Source organism: Oreochromis niloticus, linkage group LG16, assembly GCF_001858045.2.
Source record: "Oreochromis niloticus isolate F11D_XX linkage group LG16, O_niloticus_UMD_NMBU, whole genome shotgun sequence".
Lineage (NCBI taxonomy): Eukaryota > Metazoa > Chordata > Actinopteri > Cichliformes > Cichlidae > Oreochromis > Oreochromis niloticus.
Window position 1 is genome coordinate 19,043,798 of NC_031987.2, and position 24,249 is coordinate 19,068,046.

The 24,249-nt window shown below is 39.7% G+C and overlaps 1 protein-coding gene across 5 annotated transcripts; it reads right to left on the reverse strand.

The window, feature by feature from the left end:
* Nucleotides 1–1,024: 1,024 nt before the first annotated feature.
* On the reverse strand, nucleotides 1,025–23,410 carry LOC102079979 (nectin-4). 5 transcript variants are annotated; one of them, XM_025903997.1, is made up of 7 exons: nucleotides 23,140–23,410; nucleotides 22,014–22,055; nucleotides 21,294–21,596; nucleotides 16,970–17,063; nucleotides 4,168–4,322; nucleotides 3,707–3,803; nucleotides 1,025–2,291 (listed from the first exon to the last, which is right to left on the reverse strand). In XM_025903997.1, the coding sequence occupies exons 1-7, from the start codon at nucleotides 23,282–23,284 to the stop codon at nucleotides 2,276–2,278; spliced, it is 852 nt and encodes a 283-aa protein (XP_025759782.1). In that variant the 5' UTR covers nucleotides 23,285–23,410; the 3' UTR covers nucleotides 1,025–2,275. The 5 variants fall into 5 exon arrangements, 4 of the variants coding, with proteins under 4 accessions (XP_025759782.1, XP_025759781.1, XP_019208187.1 ...); XM_025903996.1 differs by having other exon boundaries at nucleotides 1,025–2,344; nucleotides 21,714–22,055; nucleotides 23,140–23,391; XM_019352642.2 differs by having other exon boundaries at nucleotides 21,714–22,055; nucleotides 23,140–23,388.
* Nucleotides 23,411–24,249: the final 839 nt, after the last annotated feature.

Consider the following 24,249-nt stretch of genomic DNA (forward strand, 5'->3'; position numbering starts at 1 on the left):
CAACCCACTGAATTAAAACTGAAAGTCAGCAATTTAATGCATCTGAGGTGTTTTATTTAAGATTCATTATGTATTAATGTACAGAACCAAAATTAAAAAATTAAAAAAAACATTGCCTCTGTCCAGATATATATGGACCTAATTGTACTGCACACCATGATGAAATACGTCAAGTTTTCAGCCAACAGGTCTTTGGAAATCACCTTATTGTTGCAAAAAAGAAGAAAAAAGAATAAGAAAAACATTTTAAAAACATGTATTTATGCAGGTTTATTTAACTCTTAAGACAAATAAAAAAAAGAAATCAATTTACAATTGTTACAAAATCAGTTTCACCCCGGTTCTTTTTATTCCTCGGGCATCAATGGCACCGGACTCATAAGTCATTTCACAAAACCTTTATTCATCTTTATTCATCTTCATTTAAGCATGCATCTTCTAGAAGGGGAGGCGTGCAAGGCCGGTGTCCCTCTGCAAATCTCCACTCCTTTGTTTGTTACAGCCAGCTTTATAGAAGTGACCCCATCATAAAGCCCCCATGGTGTGCTGCAAACTCTGTGTCTGTGTGTGTATGCACGAGCACGTGAGTGCCTGTGTGTGCGCATACCCGTATGTCTATGTGAGTGCACGTGAGTGACTGTATGCGCGTACCTGTGTGTATGTGTGAGTGCACATGAGTGAGTTGGCATGTAGGTGTGGGTGCATCGTAACAGTCAAAGCACTGTGTGTGTGTTTCTGTGTACGTGACTTCCTGCCGGTCATAAAAGTAATCTCCTCACCCAAGCTACACCAAATTCCTTTAGACAACATACAAAACACAGTTAACATATTACAAACACTGAGACTCCCACTCTGCATCCACTGGGCCATTGGCCTCTTGTTGTCTTACATTTACAGATAAGGTGGAGAGTCTCCTGCAAACCTACTTCTAAGTTATAACAATTATGAGTTTTTATTAAAGGTACAAGCATCAGCATCAGCAACCCCCAACTGTAACTTCCTGTCTCCTTTCATGAGAGCAGACCCCCCAGTGTCCATAAATTCCTTTCCCTACACACTCTCAGGCCTACAGCTAAGCCAAACTGAAACACAGACAAATCCTTCCTTATTCCTCTGATCTAAACAAATTTAACACATCATATTATAATAATTATTTTCTTGTACTCACACAATACAGACCAAAGACCATGCTTTAGTTATTTAATTTATCCTCAGAAAATAAATTTGGTATCTCTATCATTCACTGCAGTAAAAGTTCATACCTAATGTGCAAAAGTTCAACTAGGAAATCAGCAGGTCTGTGAAAACAACATGAAATAAGGGAAACAATTTATCCTCTTCTGTTGTTGTGTCAGGAGTTGTGATAAGGCCAATGCTATCTAACAGATTCCAAAATGAGTCACAGTGTAACTAAAGCTGCCTGCTGTCGAAATGGAAAGTTGAGAGTACATTGGAAAAAAGGGACAAGTCATTTAGCAGCAGAACTTGCAGTGAAAAAAACATCCCAGATAAGTAATTGAGATTCCTTTTTTTTAATAAAAAGGACAAAGGCAGAGCTGCATAGTTAGAAAATTATATACTAATGTTACTGGTTGAAATTACAGAGCAAGTGTTTGCACCTTCAGCTTTGGCTGCTCAGTAGTAATTATACATCAGACAGACAGATTACTGCATTCAAGGAGTTGTCTGGTGTGAGTGTTTGTACTGTCTGAAAGCTGTTTTGAACCCACTGTCTGCATGGGCTTTTCTGGTGTACTGCTGATACATCTGTTGTTTAATATGAACGGGCTATGTGTCTAAACTTGTGCTGGTACTGTACATTTTAAACATAAAAATGTGCAATTAACATTGTTACCCTTCATGAATAATAATAAGCAGATGGGGAAAAACAACAACAGCTGTAACCACATTAATACAACTGCTATCAACAGTTAACTGCAGATGAAAGCACTTCAAACTGTTGGTGGAAACAGTATGGATCCCAAACACTGTTTAAGTTGTTCATGACAACAGGAACAGTCAGTAAAAGCCACATCCAAAATGCTGTGGCAGTGACATGCAAGGAGAGTGGGAGTCATTTACCAATGTTTTGCGTGTATTTATGCAATTACTGCAATTTTAAAGTAAGACAAAAACATTTATAAACCTGAATCACAAAATAAAAGGGATTCGGGGGTAGGAAAGATTACCAAGTACTTCCATCTATTCATCTGTTTGTTTACCAGTTGACTGTGGAATGACACGTTGGTGGAGGTATCGGTCCAGATGTTGTCCATTATTTGCTCCCACAGCTGTTAGAGGAAGCCGGGGCAGAAGATCCATTTAAAACTGCATTTAATTTCAACTGAACATGAAAAGACTTTCAGTTTATCTGCCAATGTTAAAAACAACCTTTAATATTATAAAACTATTATAATTATAAACGTATAATATCCTAGAGAATAGTAATGGAAAAATTATTATTTTAACTTCTCAGCTGCTTGAAGTTCTTTCTTCAAGAAAAACATATTTAATAAAATGCCTTTTGTATACTAAAACTATAAATATACCTCAGATAATAGAGTTTTACATTAAATTAATGTAAAACTAAAACAGAGGCAATTTCAGGATGAAGCTTTTAGAGAGACTCAACTCCCAATAATAATGTCATTTATACAGATCATCAACTAATAAATTACCTCTGGTATTGCAACATACTTTTTTTAATAGAACGAATAATGAAATCTGTTGCTTTAAGAAGTATTCGGCCCTTGATAATGCTGCAAACAGCTGGAAATATGTTGCAATCTGTCTTTCAATAGCAGCTTAGTTACAGCCTATTGTGGTGTCTTAAGAATAATTCAGAATGAACATCTGCAAATGTCAAGTTAATGCACCAGTTTCAGGGTCGACCCTTTAGGTATTAAACTAAGCAATGCCTCAACTATGTTTATTAGAAGATTCCAAAGTAAGTTAAAGAACAATTTGCAGTAAAGCAGATACGAGGAGAAACATGCACAACATTGTTTATACCTCTTAACTACAATAGCGCCACCAAGACATAAAGCAATTAAAGTAGCATTAGTCAACACAGTCACTAGAAAAATAATACTGCTCACCACTCTGATTTTTCCAGCGTCTGTGTGAGCAGCATTAGTCTTATTGATTCTTGACTAAAGTCTTACTGTTGAAACATCCAGCGCTTATGTCTGTGCAATTTAAAGTCATGATAAGCCCCCTAAAAAGGGTTTAAACTCTGTTAATGGTAGAGCTTAAAATGAAAGACCCCTCCGTGAATAGCTACCTTATCGTTGGGGAGGGGTTTGTGTGTCCCAGAGATCCCAGGGGGCTATACTGTCGGGGGGCTTTTTCCCCCTAGTAGGATCTCCCAGGCCCTATTTGTTTCATTTCTAGGTTAGTCCACACTCTTCTGTAAAAGCTTTTGAGGAAATTGTCCAATTTGAGACCGTCAAAACTGATGTGGTTGATTTTGAATTGTGTAAAAAAAGAAAAGAAAAAAGAAAAAAGAAAGAAAGAAAGGCATTAATATTGTTTTCCAGCCCCTTGAATTAAACCTGAGTCTGGACTATACCTGCATTTGATTTTTTAACCCTTTCTACTTACCAAAGATTACTAGACCCAGTTGTCCATTATGTCCATATACTGTTATATCAGAATGACTACATATTATACCACATATTAAGTGCAGAGTTATTGTTCAAAGTACCTTTGAAAACGTCCAGATTTATAAAAGTACCATGCTGCAGCCCCAACATTCAGGGAAAGCAAAACAAGAAATAATGCCCAGGCAACACGGCATGTTCCTGCAGGGACACAAGAAGAAACAATATAATGGGGATGAAATTATACATTGTTCTTTCTCACTTCCTTAACATTTAGTTTTATATTTCACATTCAAAACTTCCTTGTACTGACAAGTTTTAACGTACAAAAATAAATTAGATGAACTTGATATGACCCTGAAAAAAAGCTTTCACAAGCTAGGACACGCTTTGACATTCTGTCAGTGAGGCTGACTTTAATAACATGTGTTGCACTGGATGAAGCATCAGACAACCATTCATTAGCACGCAACATGACACAACATCCACAAAAGCTCAGATCTAAAAAACAGAAACAAAAGATAGATTTGGACGAACTGCACAGCTAAGTCCAAGCTGACCTCACCTGATGTCACATGCATATAGAGTTGACCGTGTTTACTTCCATATGCGTTAGATGCTTCACACTGATAGAGTCCATTTAGATCAGACGTCAGGCTGAGCAGTTGTAGGTTTGCACCCTCTACTTTGACAGCAGACTCCAGCAAATACTGGCCAGATCTAGAAAAACATGAATGAGACTCAACATGAAATGTACAGGGAGAGCAGAAAACTGTTGCACCAAAAGTCAAATACATTTCAGTTATAAGCTCTTGTTATAGATCTTTCCTTGCTCACACTAAGATTTTGTACTATTTCACTTGAACCCAAATATAAGAGTAAATGGCACTTTTCATCTTAATTTCTGCTTTTTTGAAGAAAATCTTGTGTGAGTAAGGTTCTATGCCACTGTATTTTGTGCATATCAGCAGAGCCCTGCTTACTCTGTTCAAAGTGCATCAGTCTACACGTTTGTCTGCAATGATTGATGATTCAGTGATTTGGGAGCATTGATTGGAGCATTCAATATAATGTAGCTAAACAGCATCAATTTCAGATATTAGACAACAAAAGATTCAGTTTCACCACATCTGATTTTCATTTATCTCACATGATTAACACTAGCAGAAAGAGCTTGCTCTCTCAAGTATTGAAAAAATATAGCCACTTAAGATTAAAAAATATAACTTAAAAATATTTAAAGCACTGCATTGGCCAGGGATTCCACAGATTTATTGGATCATCAGTGAATTACAGATAGAGAAGCCAAAGATCGCTGAGTGGTACAGTTTAATGTGAAAAAAATTTATGAGTATGTGAAAAAAAATCATGTTATTTGTAATTCCACTTTTGTTTTATGAACATAGTGCATTTCTTACCAACAATTACATTTAAAAATATCCCAACTTTCAGTATGAACATCATACATCATGAAAACAGAATTCCCTGCAGACCAGGCATTTCTATAGTTCAGAACCACCTGATAAAATTATTTATTTAGTTGCTATTTTTTGGAAAGTTTCATCCATATATTGACCGACACATCACCTATTGGTTTTGATTTGAGACCAATTACATGAGACTATCTGGCAGCAGAGTTTCCAACAACACTACTGCAAAGGCAAATACTTTCCAGCTCTTTCAAAACATTCAAACGTATGAAGGGCCATAAGCCAAAATGTATTCTTTCACTCTCAAACACATACATTCTTCTTTCACATGCATATACTGTCACTCTAACATACATGTATTCAAGCACTCGTACATTTTGCTATCATGCACATGCATGCGATATGCATTTGATCTTGCAAATAATATATGTAGGTAAGAAGAGAATGTCTGAAGAAAGCATATCTGAGGGAAATATATGTATGCAAAAGAATAACGTATGTGTATTAAAGTATAGTGGAAATGGAAGGCAGGGTGTCTGTACTGCTGTGATTGGCTGAAAAGCCAAGAAGACAAATGGATCTTCAATGCTCACAGCTGACCTTCATGAGAGCCTCTTTACCATCTGCCTTTCTATATCTAGTAGCAATAAAGGACATGCTGAAGCAGTTGTCATTACTTTTGGAGAGCCTACCTAACAGATACAGAAGGTAAATGTAATGCTTTAAGCATTCTGTGTTCAATTTATAATGCAGTGCATTGTGCTGTGTTTATGTTTTGTTTTTATTGCCATTTTTGACCGTATAGCTTTTCCATTACTACAAGAGGAAACACGGGAGCCGGGAACAATACTGGCCTTTGTCACTGGAACCAATACTCTTCCACCAGTTGGTTTCTTTCCACAACCTTCCATTGAGTTTTTCACCGTGAGCCTGATCCAGGAACCATGTCTAAACTACCTCATGGATCCTCATATCATGAACAAATTAAATGGTCTGGGGTTGCTTTGCTGCTATTAATTCAATGAAGAATTCTACACCCAACCTTAACATGAGATAATCATCTGTTGAATAAGAAATATATATATATTTTAAATCAGGCAACTTTGTGAATTTTACACTCAAGTCGTTGAAAACTTTTAGCAAGGCAACACGGTCGCAGTCTTGTTAGCTTTGTTGCCCAACACCAAGAAGGCCCTGGGTTTGAATCCTAAAGCTTATACAGATCTAACTAAACACAAAAACCTTTTAACTATTTGGAAGCAATAACTAAAAACAGTAAAAGGCTAATGTAATTGTCTGTACATTGTAACAACAACCAAATAGAGCTCCTACATACTGTTATGGAAAATTCTAGTTTAGCCTCACATTTAGATTTCTGTGTTTAGAATCTCACTGTAGGATTTGATATAACATTTGCATGCTTAGGTGAACTCTGTGTGTGTCAGTATGACGTTGTAAGGAAAACTGCTTAGCTAGGCGTAATGATGTTTCATTATATTATCTGCTAACTGTTTTGCTCAGAAGGATGAAACTCAGAGCCAGCGCCAGGAGCTTCCTGAGAAAAGATAGTGGGAGTTGCTCTCTGCCCAGCCACAGGCCGTGGAACCTAAAGTACAGAGAGTTGTGGAGGGGCATAATAGAGGAGCTGAGGCATCCGAAGGGCAGAGCTGACATGACAAAACAATGGCAATAAAATTTGAATTTGATGACTGTGAACTGTGATGTTTGATGTGTGTGTTGGCTCTCCTGCGCAGAAATGAATAGCTTGACCATAGCTCTTTCCGTGTTGCAGACTTTATTTACAAAATTCCACGACAATACTGACTCACTGTTGGTATATGTATTAAATGGCAATATCTAAGTCCATCTAATTTTCATCGGATACATGGGCAGCATCTCTGTATTCCCATACACACATGGAAAATCTGACATCTAATCAGAGTCATCATGTACATGCTCTAGCAGTCAAGACAATGGCATTAGCAGAGACACCAGTGTTTTACATTATTAACCTGAAGTGACCTCCCTATTATGGAACGCCAGGGCTGCCATAATGAATTAATTAAATACACCATTAAATAATTAATTAAATGTGGCAATAATTAATTAAAATCGGAAATAATTAATTACATAAATATTTACGACACAACAACCGGCATGTGGAAACTAACAGAACTGAACTTTGAAAAACCCTGTTTGTGTGTCACCAAATACCGTTTTAATACTTTTTTAGCCGAGAATGTAGTGGTTTAATCTTCATATGTCTGTTCGGTTTGTCAAGATATAGCCTCTTTGCAAAAGTGCTTCGATGATTTCGGAGATGTCTGCCCAGCCCAGTCTCACGGCAAAGCGTGAGATAGACCCGCTCGCCTCCCAAGCAATCGAGCTGTTACACAGCTGTAATAACCCCCGCTGACACTGACTTCTTTTACAACTAACATTAAAAAACATGTTTAAGGAGGAGAGAGAGCAAATAAATTCGATTAACAGCTGATCTTTGGGTTTTTGTTCAGTAATCAGCGTGACCTGCGTATAAACGCATAAAAGAGATAACGTTGGTGTTTCCGTCATGTAGTAACTGCTGGCTTTAACTGTACAAAGGTTGTTCGACACTATGAAACACATACAGACTTCATGATGTTCGGCTAATATTTTTATTATGAATATTAATCATGAGGGTAAACGGCCCTGTACACCACAGCGCGAGGTCAGCATCTCCATGATATCTTCAGCTCTCTGAGTTAACCCAGAGTTTCCCAGCTGACTAATCTAACGGTCATCTACGAATATGTCACGGGTCATATCAATATGATTTAAATCATCCTTATTACTGCCAACTATTCCAGAGATGTGAAAATCTACAGCATAAAGAACAAAAAAATATAGCAGTCTAACGCAACACTGTAACAGAGATGAACCGTCAGTTTGTCACAGATCAAAGTGGAATGAAAGTGATTGGTTGAACAGGTGTTCGTGATCTGTGTTTTCTGCATTTTCATCAGCGTAAGAGACTCAGCAGCAGCATAGAATAACAGTTATACATTTAATAAATCACCAAATTAATACACGCAAGAAACGATCAAACCTGTTCCGACAATTTGAGTTTGTATTCCCTCAGCTGCAGACTCGCTGCTGTTTAAATGTTTGAGAGGAAGATTAGATATAAAGCAAACGTCAAACATAGACTCAGTCTGCATTCACATTTGATATGAGGCCAGGACGGATAATGGCTGTGTCCTGTTTTAAGGTCATATATGTAAAATTGTTGTCTGACCTCCGTCGATCCAGCCGCTCAGAGTCCGTGGTTACCATGGTTACTGCATAAGCAGCTGTAATGTAAACAGCTGGCACTGCGGAAACCTACCTGCGACATGAGTGTTTATGTTTGTCATTGCAAAAGAACTGTTTGAATGGTTAACTGAAGTTAACTTGGATAAATTATAGTTAAGGAGTATCACAGATAACGCCCACGTGAGCTGTGTGACTGTACACCACTACACTGAAATAAGCAGGCTATTACTGAAATACACCTGCTATATCATAAACTATGATATAAATAGGGAGGTCCTATTAACATGTTTATTTTTAAAGGACACCTTCCTGCCTTTAGTCTCATTCATGAGCAGTATTAGTTTTCTTCTAACATCCAGAAGTCTGCACAATGTGTTTCATAGTTTGTAACAAGCCTTTGACAGTTAAACATAACATGACCGAAAAAGCAAAAAAAAAAAGAAAAAAAGCAAAAAAATCACACAAATTATATGTTAACCTCATTTATTTTTAGTTAAGTAAACTCTAAAAATTCTAACAGACAGCTGGTGCTTAGAATACAGTTGAATAACTATTAAAAAACAGATGATGTAATATTTCTGTCCAGGTTGTAGTCTTCATGATGAACATGCTGTTGCAAACTCTGCTCCTCTCGGTGGAAATGCGCCTTCTCTTTCCTCTTTGTATAAAAACATTTTAAAAGTCAGTTTAATCTCAAAATTCACTGTTAAATCCAAAACACACCAGATAAAGAAAAGCGAAGGGTTCAGTCTAACACATGTGCCAATGAACCATTAAACTTCAGTAAAACTATGCAGTTATGAAACGTAACTTTAACCTCAGCCAAACCGATTTGCTCAGTTGTAAATAAAACAGCGAAGTAAACGTGACCCGACAGACAGAACCTGAGTGAATTAAGTCCAGCGTTTAACCACTGAGAGCTAAACCTCAGGTGAGGTTTCAAAGCTGTGTGCCGGTGATTGGACATCAGCTGCTGATACAGCTGGTTCGCCTATAAAGTGCTCTGTTGGGAAACAAGCTCCAGCAGCTCTGCGCTAGGGAAAAAAAATTTTTTTACTTATCTTGTGCAGAAAAATGCGCCGACATTGCGTTATATCGAGCACCGGCTGCCCAGTTAAACTGTGACTATCACCAGGTAACGTGGGCGTGTTTTTTGAATTAGCAGCAGGTGTTAAACAGCTGACAGATGAGGAGGAGGATGCATGCAGGTAAACTGAGGGCCTGTTGAGCTGATCGCTGGTGTCGTGAGAAAAATGTCAGCTCGTTCTTTATGTTACAGAAGCACAGAGACACAAGACCAGGCGGAAAGAGACGATCGTTCAGCGAAAATGAGAATCTGCGAATGCAACATGTGGAACACGGAGAGTGGAATATGTAAACAAACCGGTTAATGTAAACCCCCCCCCCAAAAAAAACAGTTAAGCTGGAACACCGGGGCTGTGAGCTCGGTACACTCTGTCAGCTGACTGTTAGCAGAGCTAGTGATATCTCTGAATACATCTGAGGACTTTTGCAAACATGTTCTATGTTGACAACCTGACCAGACATGTGAAGATTACGCCACTACATTCGCGGCTAAAACACTGTTAAAAGTGTAGTTGGTGACAGAAAAACGGGGTATTTTAAAACCACCACCATTGCTGCCTGTGATTTAGAATTCATTCTGGGATACCTGGCTGCCCCAAGTCCACACAAGCAATCGATTATCTAGGATCGACCTGTCTTGACTTACTTTGCAAGGCAACCAATCAAATGTTAGAGAAGCATGGGCAGCGTTAACCCCGCCCACTTAGTTTGATGGGTGAGGCTGACAGATAAAATTATTTCAAGGAGAGAGATGAAGGGGACAAAAGTGCCAAAATGAATTAAATAAATAAACCATTAAATAATTAATTAAAACTGTCAATAATTAATTAAATGTGTCATTAATTAATTAAATATGTCAATAATTAATTAAATGTGTCAATAATTAATTAATTACATGTGTCGTAAATATTTATGTAATTAATTATTTCTGATTTTAATTAATTATTGCCACATTTAATTATTTTTTTAATGGTGTATTTAATTAATTCATTATGGCAGTCGTGGTGTTCCATACCCTATAACTTCAGTTATAGTTCAGAGTTAAACCATCTAAAAGTTACATTATCAACCACATTACATATGTACTATACACAAATAAACAGGGTTTATATAGTTTATACAACGATATCAATTACAGATGAAAGTGAGGCCACATAGGCAATTTATGGAAAAGCAGCACAATTGATGGTCTCTCAAATTTAATCCCTGTTTATACAAATAAAGGTGGATCAGTTACAACTAAAAGTCTTTTATCTTTTCTCTGGCTATTGACTAAAAGATCAGAAAAACAAAATCTCGATAGCCGAATCTTGATAGTATCTGCAAGAGCTTGCCAAAAAAAACAGTACCTAAAATACTGGTATGAATGGCGTTAATGTCAAAAGGTGAAGTCGCTATCAATGAATCATCTCCTTGGGTTCCCCTCCAGTTGCTCTTCAGTTTCTGGGATAACACCATTGAAGTAGAAGTATGTATGCACAATAGCTGCAGGTTCAGGTAACTGCCTGTTCTTTTGTTTTCTTTTTTTAAATTTTCAAAAATGAAAAACACTAGGAAATCATGAAGGGGGCAAACACTTTTCCACACCAGTGTGTGTGTATTAGAGCTGTGCTATATGGCCAAAATCTCATTTCCTGATATAAGACATTTATCTTCCCGACAACGATATATATATATCACAAAAATGTTTACATTTTCTGTAAATTCTGTGAATCTCTGAAGTGTTTTCAGCTGGGCAGTGTGTACCTGGAGTCGAGTGTTTTGACCCATGCATGAAACTATGTGAGTATTTATTACATGGCGTGCTGCAGCGAAAAGCCTGTTCTAACTTTTGAGTCTACGGTTTATGTTTTAGCACCTGATGACTCCTTTTAGCTTCTCATCCGTAAACACTCTGCATACTCTTTCACGTGATTCAGTTTACCCTGAAAAATCTCAACAGGATCTTCAGCTTTATTATGAAAGGTTTATGTGGAAAATAAACAAGCGAACGTCGGAGCCACGCGATGGTTTTACTGTTGTTGTTGCTATTGGCAACGCATAAAAGCAGTTGCTTATATATACATATATATATGTGTGCGTGTGTGTGTATGAAAACAAGGAAATGTCGGTATTTACCAGAGGCAGCACCTTAAAATTTGAAGCTGCTCACAGTAACTGCTAAAATGCAAATGCATTAACGTAACAGTCTAAATAAATACCTTGAACATTTCTGTTTTATTCATTGTTATATGAAGAACAAACCATCACTTAATATACCGTCTACTTAACCAGAGCATCTATCCATCATCCATCGCTGTACACAGATAAATGTAATGTTGTAGCGAAACAAAGTGATAAGTTAGGTCGGGATTGGTTGGCTTCATTGCACAAACTAATGAGAATTCAAATCCACTGAAAAGTCAAGGAGGCTCTCAAACAGTCATGGAATTTCACTAGTCTGAACAATACTCCAGGAGGAGTAGCGATTCTTGTAAACCTGGAAAAGTGCCCATAAAACAAAAAATATGACCTTAAGCATAATTCGGATGAGCTCATTATGATTCTCGTGCATATTTCACTAAAATATGACCAGAAGGAGTAGATTGTTGTGAGCTGTGGTGGGAAAGACATGAGAAAGATGCCTTACAATGTAATAGAAAAATGAAATAAAGTTTTGCAACACTGAATTGTTCTTCTGAAAGAAATGGTTGGAAAGAAGTGTATTAAAAAAAGTCTGGCAAGCACTTTCCCTGTGTAAGCTTTTGCTTCCTTAAAGTAAATAAATGTGTTAAAACTTACTGCTCTGCACTTCATAACCAGTGTTCCCAACTCCTCAGCAAGGAAAATTGTTATTGGTTGTCCTAAAATTCGCTAGAAGTCGCTAAATGATGTCATCGCCTAATTTGCATAACTGGTCATGCTTATGTAATTGTAACCTACGTTGTAGGAGAGAGAAATAGAATCGTGGAAGAGATATAAAGTGAGTAAAAAACAACCTAAATGCATTTAGAATATATCTAGAAGTACAAGTTAAATTCTTTTAGCAATTATTGTTTTTTTTAATGTCATAATTCCAACCCTCCTCCTTTATCCAGGCATGGTACCGGTGTTCTGACAAACCATCCTACTTTGGCAAAACGTCCTACCGTAAGTAGTTTATGCAGATTGCTGCTGTCACAGAGTAATTCCAGCACAAATTAAAATAGGTATGATGGTTTGCCACTTAACTTTGCCCGTCAGAGTATGCTTGTAGCTCATATTCATAAAGCCAGAACGGTTTGCCACTTAATTTTAGCTGTTAAGGTATGCTTCTAGCTCATATTAACAAAGGTAGGACGATTTTCCACTTAATTTTAGTTGTTAAAGTATTCTTGTAGGTCACATTCACAAAGGTAGGACAGTTTGGCTCTTAATTTTACCCATCAGAGTATGTTTGTAGCTCATATTCACAAAGGTAGGACGTTTTGCCACTTAATTTTGTGTTGTGCGCATGCGTAGAAACAGCGGGTAGGATGGTTTGTCAGGTAGGATGTATTCCCAGAACACCGACAAAAGTGACCCAAAAACAGACACTCTGGCGGCGTTACACACACATATAGACACACAAAAAGTGTGTGTGTGTGTTTTTAAGCAGCTTTAAACCTTGTGATCCCCAAAAAGTAAGAGTAAAAGAAGAACTGACTGCATTACAGTCAGGGCAGGAGCAGCGGCTTCGCTCATTAGCGATTCATTTGCAGTTTGGACACGTACCCACATAGCAAAATTGTAAAGGTCCGGATCTGGCCCACACAAAGTGCTTACACATGGCCCACATACCGCAAAGCTCACACATGGGCCAGCACAAGGCCAGTTGCAGACACACTGCTGGGCCCCATGCTGGCCCAGAACAGTTTCAGCTCTGGCCCCAGATGTCAGCCTAATGTGTACCTTAATCAAGCCACGTAATAACAACATGTGCTGGAACATAAAGGTAACATGACGAAACTCTGTTCAGACAGTGAATTGACTGATTCCTATATAGCTCAACTCAAAGTGCTATGTGTAGGTGCTATGATTAGGTAAATGTGGCATGTTTTATACATATATATATATATATATATATATATATATATATATATATATATATATATCTCCTGAGGAGTCAGCTGAATGGTAAGAACAAGATCCGGGCCATCAACACCTACGCCCTGCCCGTGATCAGGTACCCTGCTGGGGTAATAGGCTGGCCAAAGGAGGAGATAGAAGCCACTGACATCAAGACAAGAAAGCTCCTTACCATGCATGGAGGGTTTCACCCCAAGTCTAGCACCCTGAGGTTGTACGCTAAGCGGAAGGAAGGGGGCCGAGGACTGGTGAGTGTCAGCACCACAGTCCAGGATGAGACAAGAAACATCCACGAATACATCACGAAGATGGCCCCAACTGACAGTGTGCTCAGTGAATACCTCAGGCAGCAGAAACCCAAGAAAGAGGAGGAAGGCGAGGAACCATCATGGAAGGACAGGCCCCTGCACGGTATGTACCACCGGCAGATAGAGGAGGTGGCTGATATCCAGAAATCCTACCAGTGGCTGGACAAAGCTGGACTGAAAGACAGCACAGAGGCACTAATCATGGCAGCACAAGAACAAGCTCTGAGTACAAGATCCATAGAGGCTGGGGTCTATCACACCAGGCAAGACCCCAGGTGCAGGCTGTGTAAAGATGCCCCAGAGACAATCCAGCACATAACAGCAGGGTGCAAGATGCTAGCAGGCAAGGCATACATGGAACGCCATAACCAAGTGGCCGGCATAGTGTACAGGAACATCTGTGCCGAGTATAACCTGGAAGTCCCAAGGTCAAAATGGGAGATGCCCCCAAGGGTGATGGAGAATGACCGAGCTAAGATCCTGTGGGACTTCCAGATGCAGACGGACAAAATGGTGGTGGCTAACCAACCGGACATAGTGGTGGTAGACAAACAGAAGAAGACGGCTGTAGTGATCGATGTAGCGGTTCCGAATGACAGCAATATCAGGAAGAAGGAACACGAGAAGCTGGAGAAATACCAAGGGCTCAGAGAAGAGCTCGAGAGGATGTGGAGGGTGAAGGTAACTGTGGTCCCCGTGGTAATCGGAGCACTAGGTGCGGTGACTCCCAAGCTAGGCGAGTGGCTCCAGCAGATCCCGGGAACAACATCGGAGATCTCTGTCCAGAAGAGCGCAGTCCTGGGAACAGCTAAGATACTGCGCAGGACCCTCAAGCTCCCAGGCCTCTGGTAGAGGACCCGAGCTTGAAGGATAAACCGCCCGCAGGGGCGTGCTGGGTGTTTTTTTTTTTTCTCCATAGGTCCCTCATCCTATTCATGTAACCCCCTCGGGACCTGGAAGTCCCGAGGTCAAAATGGGAGATGCCCCCAAGGGTGATGGAGAATGACCGAGCTAAGATCCTGTGGGACTTCCAGATGCAGACGGACAAAATGGTGGTGGCTAACCAACCGGACATAGTGGTGGTAGACAAACAGAAGAAGACGGCTGTAGTGATCGATGTAGCGGTTCCGAATGACAGCAATATCAGGAAGAAGGAACACGAGAAGCTGGAGAAATACCAAGGGCTCAGAGAAGAGCTCGAGAGGATGTGGAGGGTGAAGGTAACGGTGGTCCCCGTGGTAATCGGAGCACTAGGTGCGGTGACTCCCAAGCTAGGCGAGTGGCTCCAGCAGATCCCGGGAACAACATCGGAGATCTCTGTCCAGAAGAGCGCAGTCCTGGGAACAGCTAAGATACTGCGCAGGACCCTCAAGCTCCCAGGACTCTGGTAGAGGACCCGAGCTTGAAGGATAAACCGCCCGCAGGGGCGTGCTGGGTGTTTTTTTTTTTTTATATATATATATATATAAAAAACATGCCACATTTACCTAATCACACAATTTCTCTAAACTGAGTGCTTGCTAACTACATTCATACTTCTGACATGCAGACTAGAAGAGCCAGATATCAAACCACTAACCTTCAGATCAGTAGGTGCCCTGTTCTACCTCCTGAGCTACAGCCAACTGGTGGTAAACATGAGTAAACCCTCACTAGGTTTTAAATAAAGTGTACACTCACAAACCTGTCAAACCTGCATGTGAAACGTTGGCCACCATAGCAGTTTAGTATTGCAAAATGGCATTTGGATCTTCTAACTAAAATACGAAAAAGGGAACATAAATAGTGCCATCATCGCCAGACTTAGCCCACATCTGGTTGACATACACCCTGCCATGACACCAGTCAGTCAGAAGTGCCAGCTTGATGCCGGATCAGGGGAAGACCTTTTTTCTATGAGCCTGGGCCACATAAACCAAACCACAATCGGGCCAGATTCGGCATGCCATCACACAAACAGTGCCATCTACGCCAGGCCTGGCCCATATCTGGATGACATACCACTTACCATGCTAGAAGTCAGCCAGTAGTTCCGGCTTGACACCAGATCCGGGCCAGGCCTGTCTGCTATGTGGGTAGGGGTGAACATCTGCTCTGACAGCAGATGGGGGCGACTGCTGCATGAGGACTATCCGCCACCTGTGAGCGCTTTGGCACGGGCAAGGTGCCCACGGCAGCACCCGCTGCTTGTTGAGTGTAAGAGCGATACGCGCTTTCACATCAAAAAGTGGTCCTAAGTCTTCCTAATAACACTAGCAAAAGTCGCCAGATTTGTCGCTAGTCGCTTTTTAGAAAAAAAGTCGCTAAGTTGGCAACACTGCTCATAAGGACAAAGACATGAGCTCACCAGTCCGCTATCCAGGTCAGCTAAAAATAACACAACTTCCATGGTACCTCATCATTGAGAAAAGAATGACCTCATAAACTTTTGAGAACAGCACCAGTTCTTTACTTTGTAAAAGGGTTGCATTAATAGAAAAATGGCTCCTTTCTCTGTCATATGCATGGGCATACAGTGGCTTGCAAAAGTATTCGGCCCCCTTGAACTTTTCCACATTTTGTCCCACTACAGCCACAAGTGGTTCTACAAAGTATTGACTCAGGGGTCTGAATAATTACGCACACCCCACTTTGCAGTTATTTATTTGTAAAAAATGTTTGGAATCATGTATGATTTTCGTTCCACTTCTCACGTGTACACCACTTTGTATTGGTCTTTCACGTGGAATTCCAATAAAATTGATTCATGTTTGTGGCTGTAATGTGACAAAATGTGGGAAAGTTCAAGGGGGCCGAATACTTTTGCAAGCCACTGTATATTTTCTAAATCCATGTTATGGATGTTATTTTCTTAACAAACTGAACATGAGGAACATTATGCTTCTGAGAGAAAGTGAGGTGGAGGATTTTTTTAGGGGATTAAATCACTGAGCATTTAAGTTTAACTGGCTGACCTTCTGATCAGATCGTAGATTATGTGCTTAAAGTACTCACACTGAGCTTTCATCTGATATCATAGTCTGCAGTTTATTTTGCGAAATTCACTGCCAGCACTACAAAAACTGTTTTTACAAACGTGTGTACATGTGCCTCTAAATACCTCTCTCTTTCTCTCTCAGCATTTAAATGAATATTTCAAATGAAACCATTACTAAAACTGCTTTACCTGATCCAGGTGAATTTTGCATTTGGGTTAGCTTCTGTCACACACTCAAATGAATCCTCTGAAATTGCTGAAATTTTCACTTCTATAGGAGAAACTGCAAAAAACAAAGAAAAAACTGTATAAACCCCAAAGTAAGGAAATACTAATGATGTCGAAATAATGTTTCATACATGTTTGAACCCTGTCAAATCAGGCAAAATCACAAATCTTGGTTTTCATTCAGTTTCAAGGAGTAATCCTCTCAAACACATTCAAAGGTGTCATCAGCTCACGTACAATCACCTCATACTAAAAACAACATATTAGGTTTTGTGATCTTTTGGGGAATTCCACCAGAAACAGAACATCACTAAAGAAAAAGAGCACACAATACTTCATTTTCAAAACAGCCTCAGTTAATTTTACTTATAGTTTGACACATAAATTGCTTGTTTAATAATACCTATGAATGAGGCTAATTGAACTCATCATCTAGCTTGAGAAGACAGCTTTTACTTTGTGACATGGTGTTTTGTCATGCTGGAACCAGTAGGACATAAACTCGGGTCAGCAACTCTGCAGGACAGGCTGAATATCTGAAACAGTAGGTTATTGGTACTGAGAGGTGAAGGTCTGCAGAGAGAGCAACTAAAATTAAAGCTGCAAGCAGCGTTATGAGGGCCCTCGCACCCCGGCACGTCGAGCCACGCCCAACACCTAAAACCAGTATGTCCGATCTGATGTCACATTGATAGAATCCATGCATTTAACCACCAGCTAACATTTCATCTCATTCAATAGTAATTATAGTCGTCCCACTAGGTGGCGCTCTAACCATTACTGACAAATGGCATAACAAACATTTCCGAGCTCGAGTCTCATCATGCCTGCGACCTTTTGGAGAGATTGGACATTGTGTTTTTGAGTGACAGCAGATTACTGCTTTTTGGCGAGTGAATGAAACTCCACGTGCCCCCATGACCACCCCGTTTCCCTGAACGTAAAAAGCTTCGCAATTTAACATCACAAAGGTCTTTAGATGCCACGCACTGGAGATCTAGTCAATCTGATGAAATCCCTTGGAGGAGTTCGTCAAAGTACGGTGCCTGAAAAGAGGGGAAAATGTCGCCAAAATTACACATTAATTTTAAAATGGCTGACTTCCTGTTGGATTTGGGATATTGCTCCAAGAGACTTATTTGTACATCTTGATATCTTCTATAAGCTTACCAGGTTTCAGACTCATAGACGAAACACAGGCTGATGTTTTGAAATTTTGTAGGGGGCGCTGTGGAGCCATTTTGCAAGGTTCCATAAAAATGATCACACAATAAGAAAGCCTTCATGACATTGGAGGTGTGGACCAAATTTCAAGACTTTTGAAACTTTCCAAGCCCCTCAAAAGCCACTTCATTGTTCATGGTGAACCGCGTTGCCACCAGGGTGTGCCGTTCAGTTTAAAGTCAGTTTTCGCACTGAAGCATCATGAGGGACTGATGGTGATATTCACCGCTTTTCAGGTGGCCACGATGAACCTGTGAAATTCAATATATCAAAGTGAAAGGCATGACATTTCCTGTTGCCACTAGGTGGCGCTCTGCGTATTCCTGACAATGGGCATATCAATCTATTCAGGGCGGGTCTGACATCACGCCTGTAAAGTCTCATAGTGATCAGACTGGATTTCATTGAGTTACACTAATTTGTTTCTTCATGGCGAGACATCAAAGTTCGCCATGCTGCTGGGGTCACACCCTTTCGTGAAAAGTCACAGTTTTCACTGTAACCCAAGAACAACTCCTTAAGGCTTTCCTGGAGAAATTTGAGGCTGCAGATGTCACCCATCACTATACTGTACCCCAAAGTGTAAAACATGACATTTCCTGTTCCCACTAGGTGGCGCTGTCCCTGATGTCAAATATGGCAGTTGAAATATGTTCAGGGGTGGAGCCTTATCATATGTGTGGTCTTTGGTCCAGATCGGACAATGTATGAGGGAATGAGAGGCAATAAGATTGTCATGGCGAATCATCGAATTTCGCCATGGCGCCACGGCCTCACCGTATCACGAAAACTCAAAAGCTCCGCAATTTAACATGGCCCAGGTGTGTAGTTGACACTGACCAAAAATGAAGCTTATACGACCAAATCCCAAGGAGGAGTTCGCAAAAGTTCGAGGCATGGAAATGGCAAAATTAGAGCCAAAATGTCACCTTCACTTCTAAATTGCGGACTTCCTGTTGGGTTTGCGTCAATGGGCCCAATGACTTTTTTGTTCGTCTTGGCATGGTACACATGTGTGCCAGATTACATACATGTAGCTTAAACGATGTGTTTGTAGGGCTGCATTTAACAACATATAGGTGGCGCTCTAGAGCCATTTCCTAGTGCTCATATGTAAAACCATTAAAATACGAAATTTTTCACCAGACCTGATGCGTGTGCAAATTTCACGAGTTTTTGAGCATGTTAAAGCTAGAGATGGACCGATCCGATATTACGTATCGTATCGGTCCGATACTGACGTAAATTACTGGATCGGATATCGGCGAGAAATAAAAAATGTAATCCGATCCATTAAATATCAAAAAAGCACCTCACAAAACTTGCGACACGGCGTAACTCGGCTCATCACCGTAGCACGTCGGAGCAGTATGCATCACGTGATAGAGCGGCTGTGTGTATTTGGAGCCTCGCTAGCAAACCAGCATTTCATCTCCGAGTAAGTTATCCCAGAGAGAAGTAAAGCAAGTGTGTAAGTTCATCTCTGAATGTTTGTAAAGCATTCCCACGTTAAGCTTAACAACCGATATATGGAGCGACTGCCTCTTCTTCCTGCTACTTCAATCGTGAAACTGCTTAATGATCAGCTGATCAGCTTTTCTGTCGCGAGTCCGTCTCTCTTCTTTGTTTTTGGCCCACTTTGCACCAGAAAGAGGAAACCAGCGGCTGAACAACAGCAGCACGTTTAAGCTTGATAAGCTGCTGTTAGAATTTTTTTATTTAATATTACTTTCTACACCAGGATCCTTTTCTACGCAGCTGACGGCTGGTAACTGTGCAGGGGGCGGATCTAGCAAAGTTTAGCCAGGGGGGCCGATAGGGCATGAACAGGGAAAAGGTAGCACAAAGACATACTTTTCTTTCTTATTCTCATTTAAAATGTCTAGCTTTTAATAAATAATTATCTGAATCTTACACTCAAAGTTTTAATCTGATGTAAAATGTATAGAAGTCCATTACTGTATACAGTAACTGTTAAGTCTAATCTAACCTAGTAAGCTATAGTACTTTTTCCTTTGGGAACGTACCATTTGTGAATTCTGTAATTCTGTTGAAGAAAGACGTTGAATCTATTTAATTATTCTTGAAAAATAATTTATTTCTGTGCATTTTTTTTCACCCTGCATTAAATTTAAGTTGATTACATCGATTAAGCATCATGAGGTGGAGGGTGGGGGGTGGTTCCCTTTTTTTTTGGGGGGGGGGGGAGTTTGCAACCCTATTAGTTAGGTTGCTTAATATTTCTGCTAAGTACTCTTTAAAATACCAGAATAGGGAGGATGGAGTAGGTTTAAGTTTATTAGATTGATCAGTGTTGCTGAACTATGAAATATTTTGGGTGCAGTGTATTTTTTACATACATGTATAACAGAATAGCTTTAGTGTTGTTGTTTATTTAAACTTGAGGATGAACTTATACAAAATGCAGCAAGATATTAAAAAAACACAATATCGGATTCATATCGGTATCGGCAGATATCCAAATTTATGATATCGGTATCGGACATAAAAAAGTGGTATCGTGCCATCTCTAGTTAAAGCCCTCAAAAAGGCAATTCATTTCAATGAATAATAATAATAATAATAATAATTATAATAATAATAATAATAAACAGAGCAGATACAATAGGGCCTTCGCACTCTCAGTGCTCGGGCCCTAATAATAATAATAGTAATAATAATAAACAGAGCAGATACAATAGGGCCTTCGCACTCTCAGTGCTCGGGCCCTAATTACAGAACAACTGACAAAAAGTGACATACATTATATTAATAATATATCTAATAAGAATGCATGTATAGTTATGGTTATGCCTCATGCAAGCAGGGATAAGATTGCAACCGCAAATGCGACCCCCCCCCCGCTAAAACCTTCTCCTGAACAAAGACAGAAATATGAGAACGTTTATGTCTGTTTTTTTATAAAACAGGCTGAGATTGATCCTGGGTGTGTTGGTGTACTTTATTAATGATTTCTTAAACTGTTATAATTCTTAAATGAACAGTGATTAAAAAAAAAAAAGAGGAAAAATAATAAACTCCATGAACAGCTGATACTCACAGTAGACCTGTATGGTGAAGGCCAGGGTTTCTTCTGTAGACAGGGAGTCACCACTGATGACACACTGGACCTGGTGACCGTTAATCTTTCTTGTAGGAACGCCAAACAGAGAGCTGACTGTGGTAGTCGTACCGTTGTCATACTGGGTGGAGTTTGTTGTCGTCCTCACTTTGTCTCCCAAAGCACCAGTGAGCCACCTCACTTCTGCAGGAGGCTTCGATCCAGCAGCCGTGCAGGTAGCAAATAAAACCTCTTCTGTGCCCAAAGTGGGAAGATTGTCCATCACACTTGTGAAAGGAGGCACTAGGAGAGTTACAGCACACAAATAAGTTGACATGTAAGCATGACAGTAAAAGTAACTCTGTCTACATCGGTTATACAAACACCTAGAATATCTTAAAACACATTTTAGTTGTATACCGAGCAAGTTTAGAGGTATCTCAATCTTCTGATTTCCACTTGGAAACAGGGTGAAGATGCACGTGTAGCTGCCTTCGTCCTTCAAGGTAACATTGGATAATTGGAGAGTTCCATTTTTGCTGTTAAAATTCCCGATATATTTAAATCGATCATCATGTCCATTGACAAACTGTGGTCCATTTCTGGGTTGGATAGTAATAAAATTGTTTTTATGAGGATTTTGTCTAGTCTTCCTTTGCCAGGTAATCTGTGTCAAGTCATCACTGATATCAGTGACATGGCACGGTAAGATGGCCGTACCTCCTTGAATCGCTGTCACACTTCCACCAATCACCTGTAGAGCTGTAAAGAGCATGAAACACTAAGATCAGACCTCAGCTGAAAGATAGAAACAAGAGAGGAGATGCTTTACTCAGATTCAAAATTACAGCTACAAGTCCATCTAGGACAAATTGTTCAAAACCTAAGCCAAAACTCTCAGAGCATGGTGTCTGATTTGGTAATTGGACCTGTACAGAACGGGACACTCAGCTACAATGTGTCCAGGCTTCTTACAATAAAAACAAATTTTTCCAAGTTCAATATAGTAGAACTAGAAGCTTTGGTACGGCCACTTCCTATAGCATCAGGATGAGATATTTGTCACTAGAGCAAAGTTAATGGGTGTCAGGGTATTCAGTCTTGCAAAGTTACCAGCCTCCAACAGCTCTTTTGTCTTGTACTAACAAACAAAAGGAATAAAAGAAAACATACTAGCAAAACAGCTTTAGTAGCTGTAGGCCACAAACCACAATATAATTACAATACAACAAACCACTGTACAATAAATACAACTAAAACTCAGAATACCATTTACCACACAAAATGTGACCGACATAAACAAAACTGCACAATTACCAAACTCAGACAAAAAAAAGTAAAAATAACCTAAACCGTCTGTTGGGTGATCGTAAAAAGCTCAACAAGCAGCACACTCTGAAAATTTAAGTATATGCAAGAATCCACGTGCTACTACCTGCTACTTTTAAAAACATATTTGACTTGTTTTGCCTTATTAATCTAAAACCTTCCAGGTTCCTAGTATCTGTCAAGACTGCCTTCAGTTGAATTTATTCAGCTGAAGACAAACTTGTCCCATTTAATCAGCATTCGCTGAAAAAATGAGAACAAAATATAAATGTTTTTGAACTTCTCACTTTTTACTTTATAAAAAGCGTTACTGCTGTTTCGGTTGAAGTTTAACTTCGTCATCCTTGGTTTTTAAGTTCACTAGTGTGTTTTCCCTTTACTCACTTACTTACATCTAGTCATCACATTTTTTCCCTGTCAGATTTGGACAGCCTTCAGTTGTAACATCTCCCAGATTATCCCCCCTTAGTCCAAGCCTATCAAAGTATGGAAAAAGTATGGAAAAAAAACTAAATACCGTCAGCTTCTCTGGTAAACAGGAGCGCAGATATTAGCAACAAACGACAAGTTATCAGGGAAAAATAGCGTGGCATGCTTCTCCCGGTCAAGTGAGCCGTCATTTGTGAGCCGCGGTCAAGCCAGCCGCCTCTTTTCCGTCGCATCAATATTCTTGCGCTTACACGGCATTTACGGCAGCGCCTTTTCTCCCGATGGAAAGCATAGACCCGCGCACAAGTACACGCGCGCACGCAGTCACACGTGCATGCGCGCGGACTCAGACATGCGCGCGCCCGCATACAATGCTTTGGGACAGCCCAAAGGGAACAGTCGGGTTGCATATTCAAAAATTCATTAAAAATCATCCTGAATAGTTGATGTCAAACTTTCAACACATTCTTCCTCTGGGACACCTACTGTACCTCTGTGCCAAGTTTCATCCAGATTTACTGTAATATTCCTCAGAAATTAAATGACATTTATATTAAATTCAATACAGTCAATACAATAGAATTACGTCTATTTCAAATATTCATTAAAAATCATCCTGAATAGTTGATGTCCAACTTTCAACACATTCTTACTCTGGGCCACCTACTGTACCTCTGTGCCAAGTTTCATCCAGATTCACTGTAATATTCCTCAGAAATTACAGGAAACTTGTATCCAATGCAATACAGTCAATACAATAGAATTACATCTATTTCAAATATTCATTAAAAAATCATCCTGAATAGTTGATGTCCAACTTTCAACACATTCCTCCTCTGGGACACCTACTGTACCTCTGTGCCAAGTTTCATCCAGATTTACTGTAATATTCCTATGAAATTACAGGAAACTTGTATCCAATGCAATACAGTCAATACAATAGGATTATGTCTATTTCAAAAATTCATTAAAAATCATCCTCAATAGTTGATGTCCAACTTTCAACAGATTCTTACTCTGGGACACCTACTGTACCTCTGTGCCAAGTTTCATCCAGATTTACTGTAATATTCCTATGAAATTACAGGAAACTTGTATCCAATGCAATACAGTCAATACAATAGGATTATGTCTATTTCAAAAATTCATTAAAAATCATCCTCAATAGTTGATGTCCAACTTTCAACAGGAAAATCCC

Excerpts from the sequence above, each read along its gene's own strand:
- LOC102079979 (XM_019352642.2), bottom strand. The coding sequence starts at position 23,284 with ATGCGACGGAAAAGAGGCGGCTGGCTTGACCGCGGCTCACAAATGACG. Across the intron at positions 22,056-23,139 it reads GTTTACCAGAGAAGCTGACG|CTCTACAGGTGATTGGTGGA; the intron begins GTATTTAGTTTT and ends TGCTCTTTACAG. Across the intron at positions 4,323-16,969 it reads GCAAAATTCACCTGGATCAG|ATCTGGCCAGTATTTGCTGG; the intron begins GTAAAGCAGTTT and ends ATGTTTTTCTAG.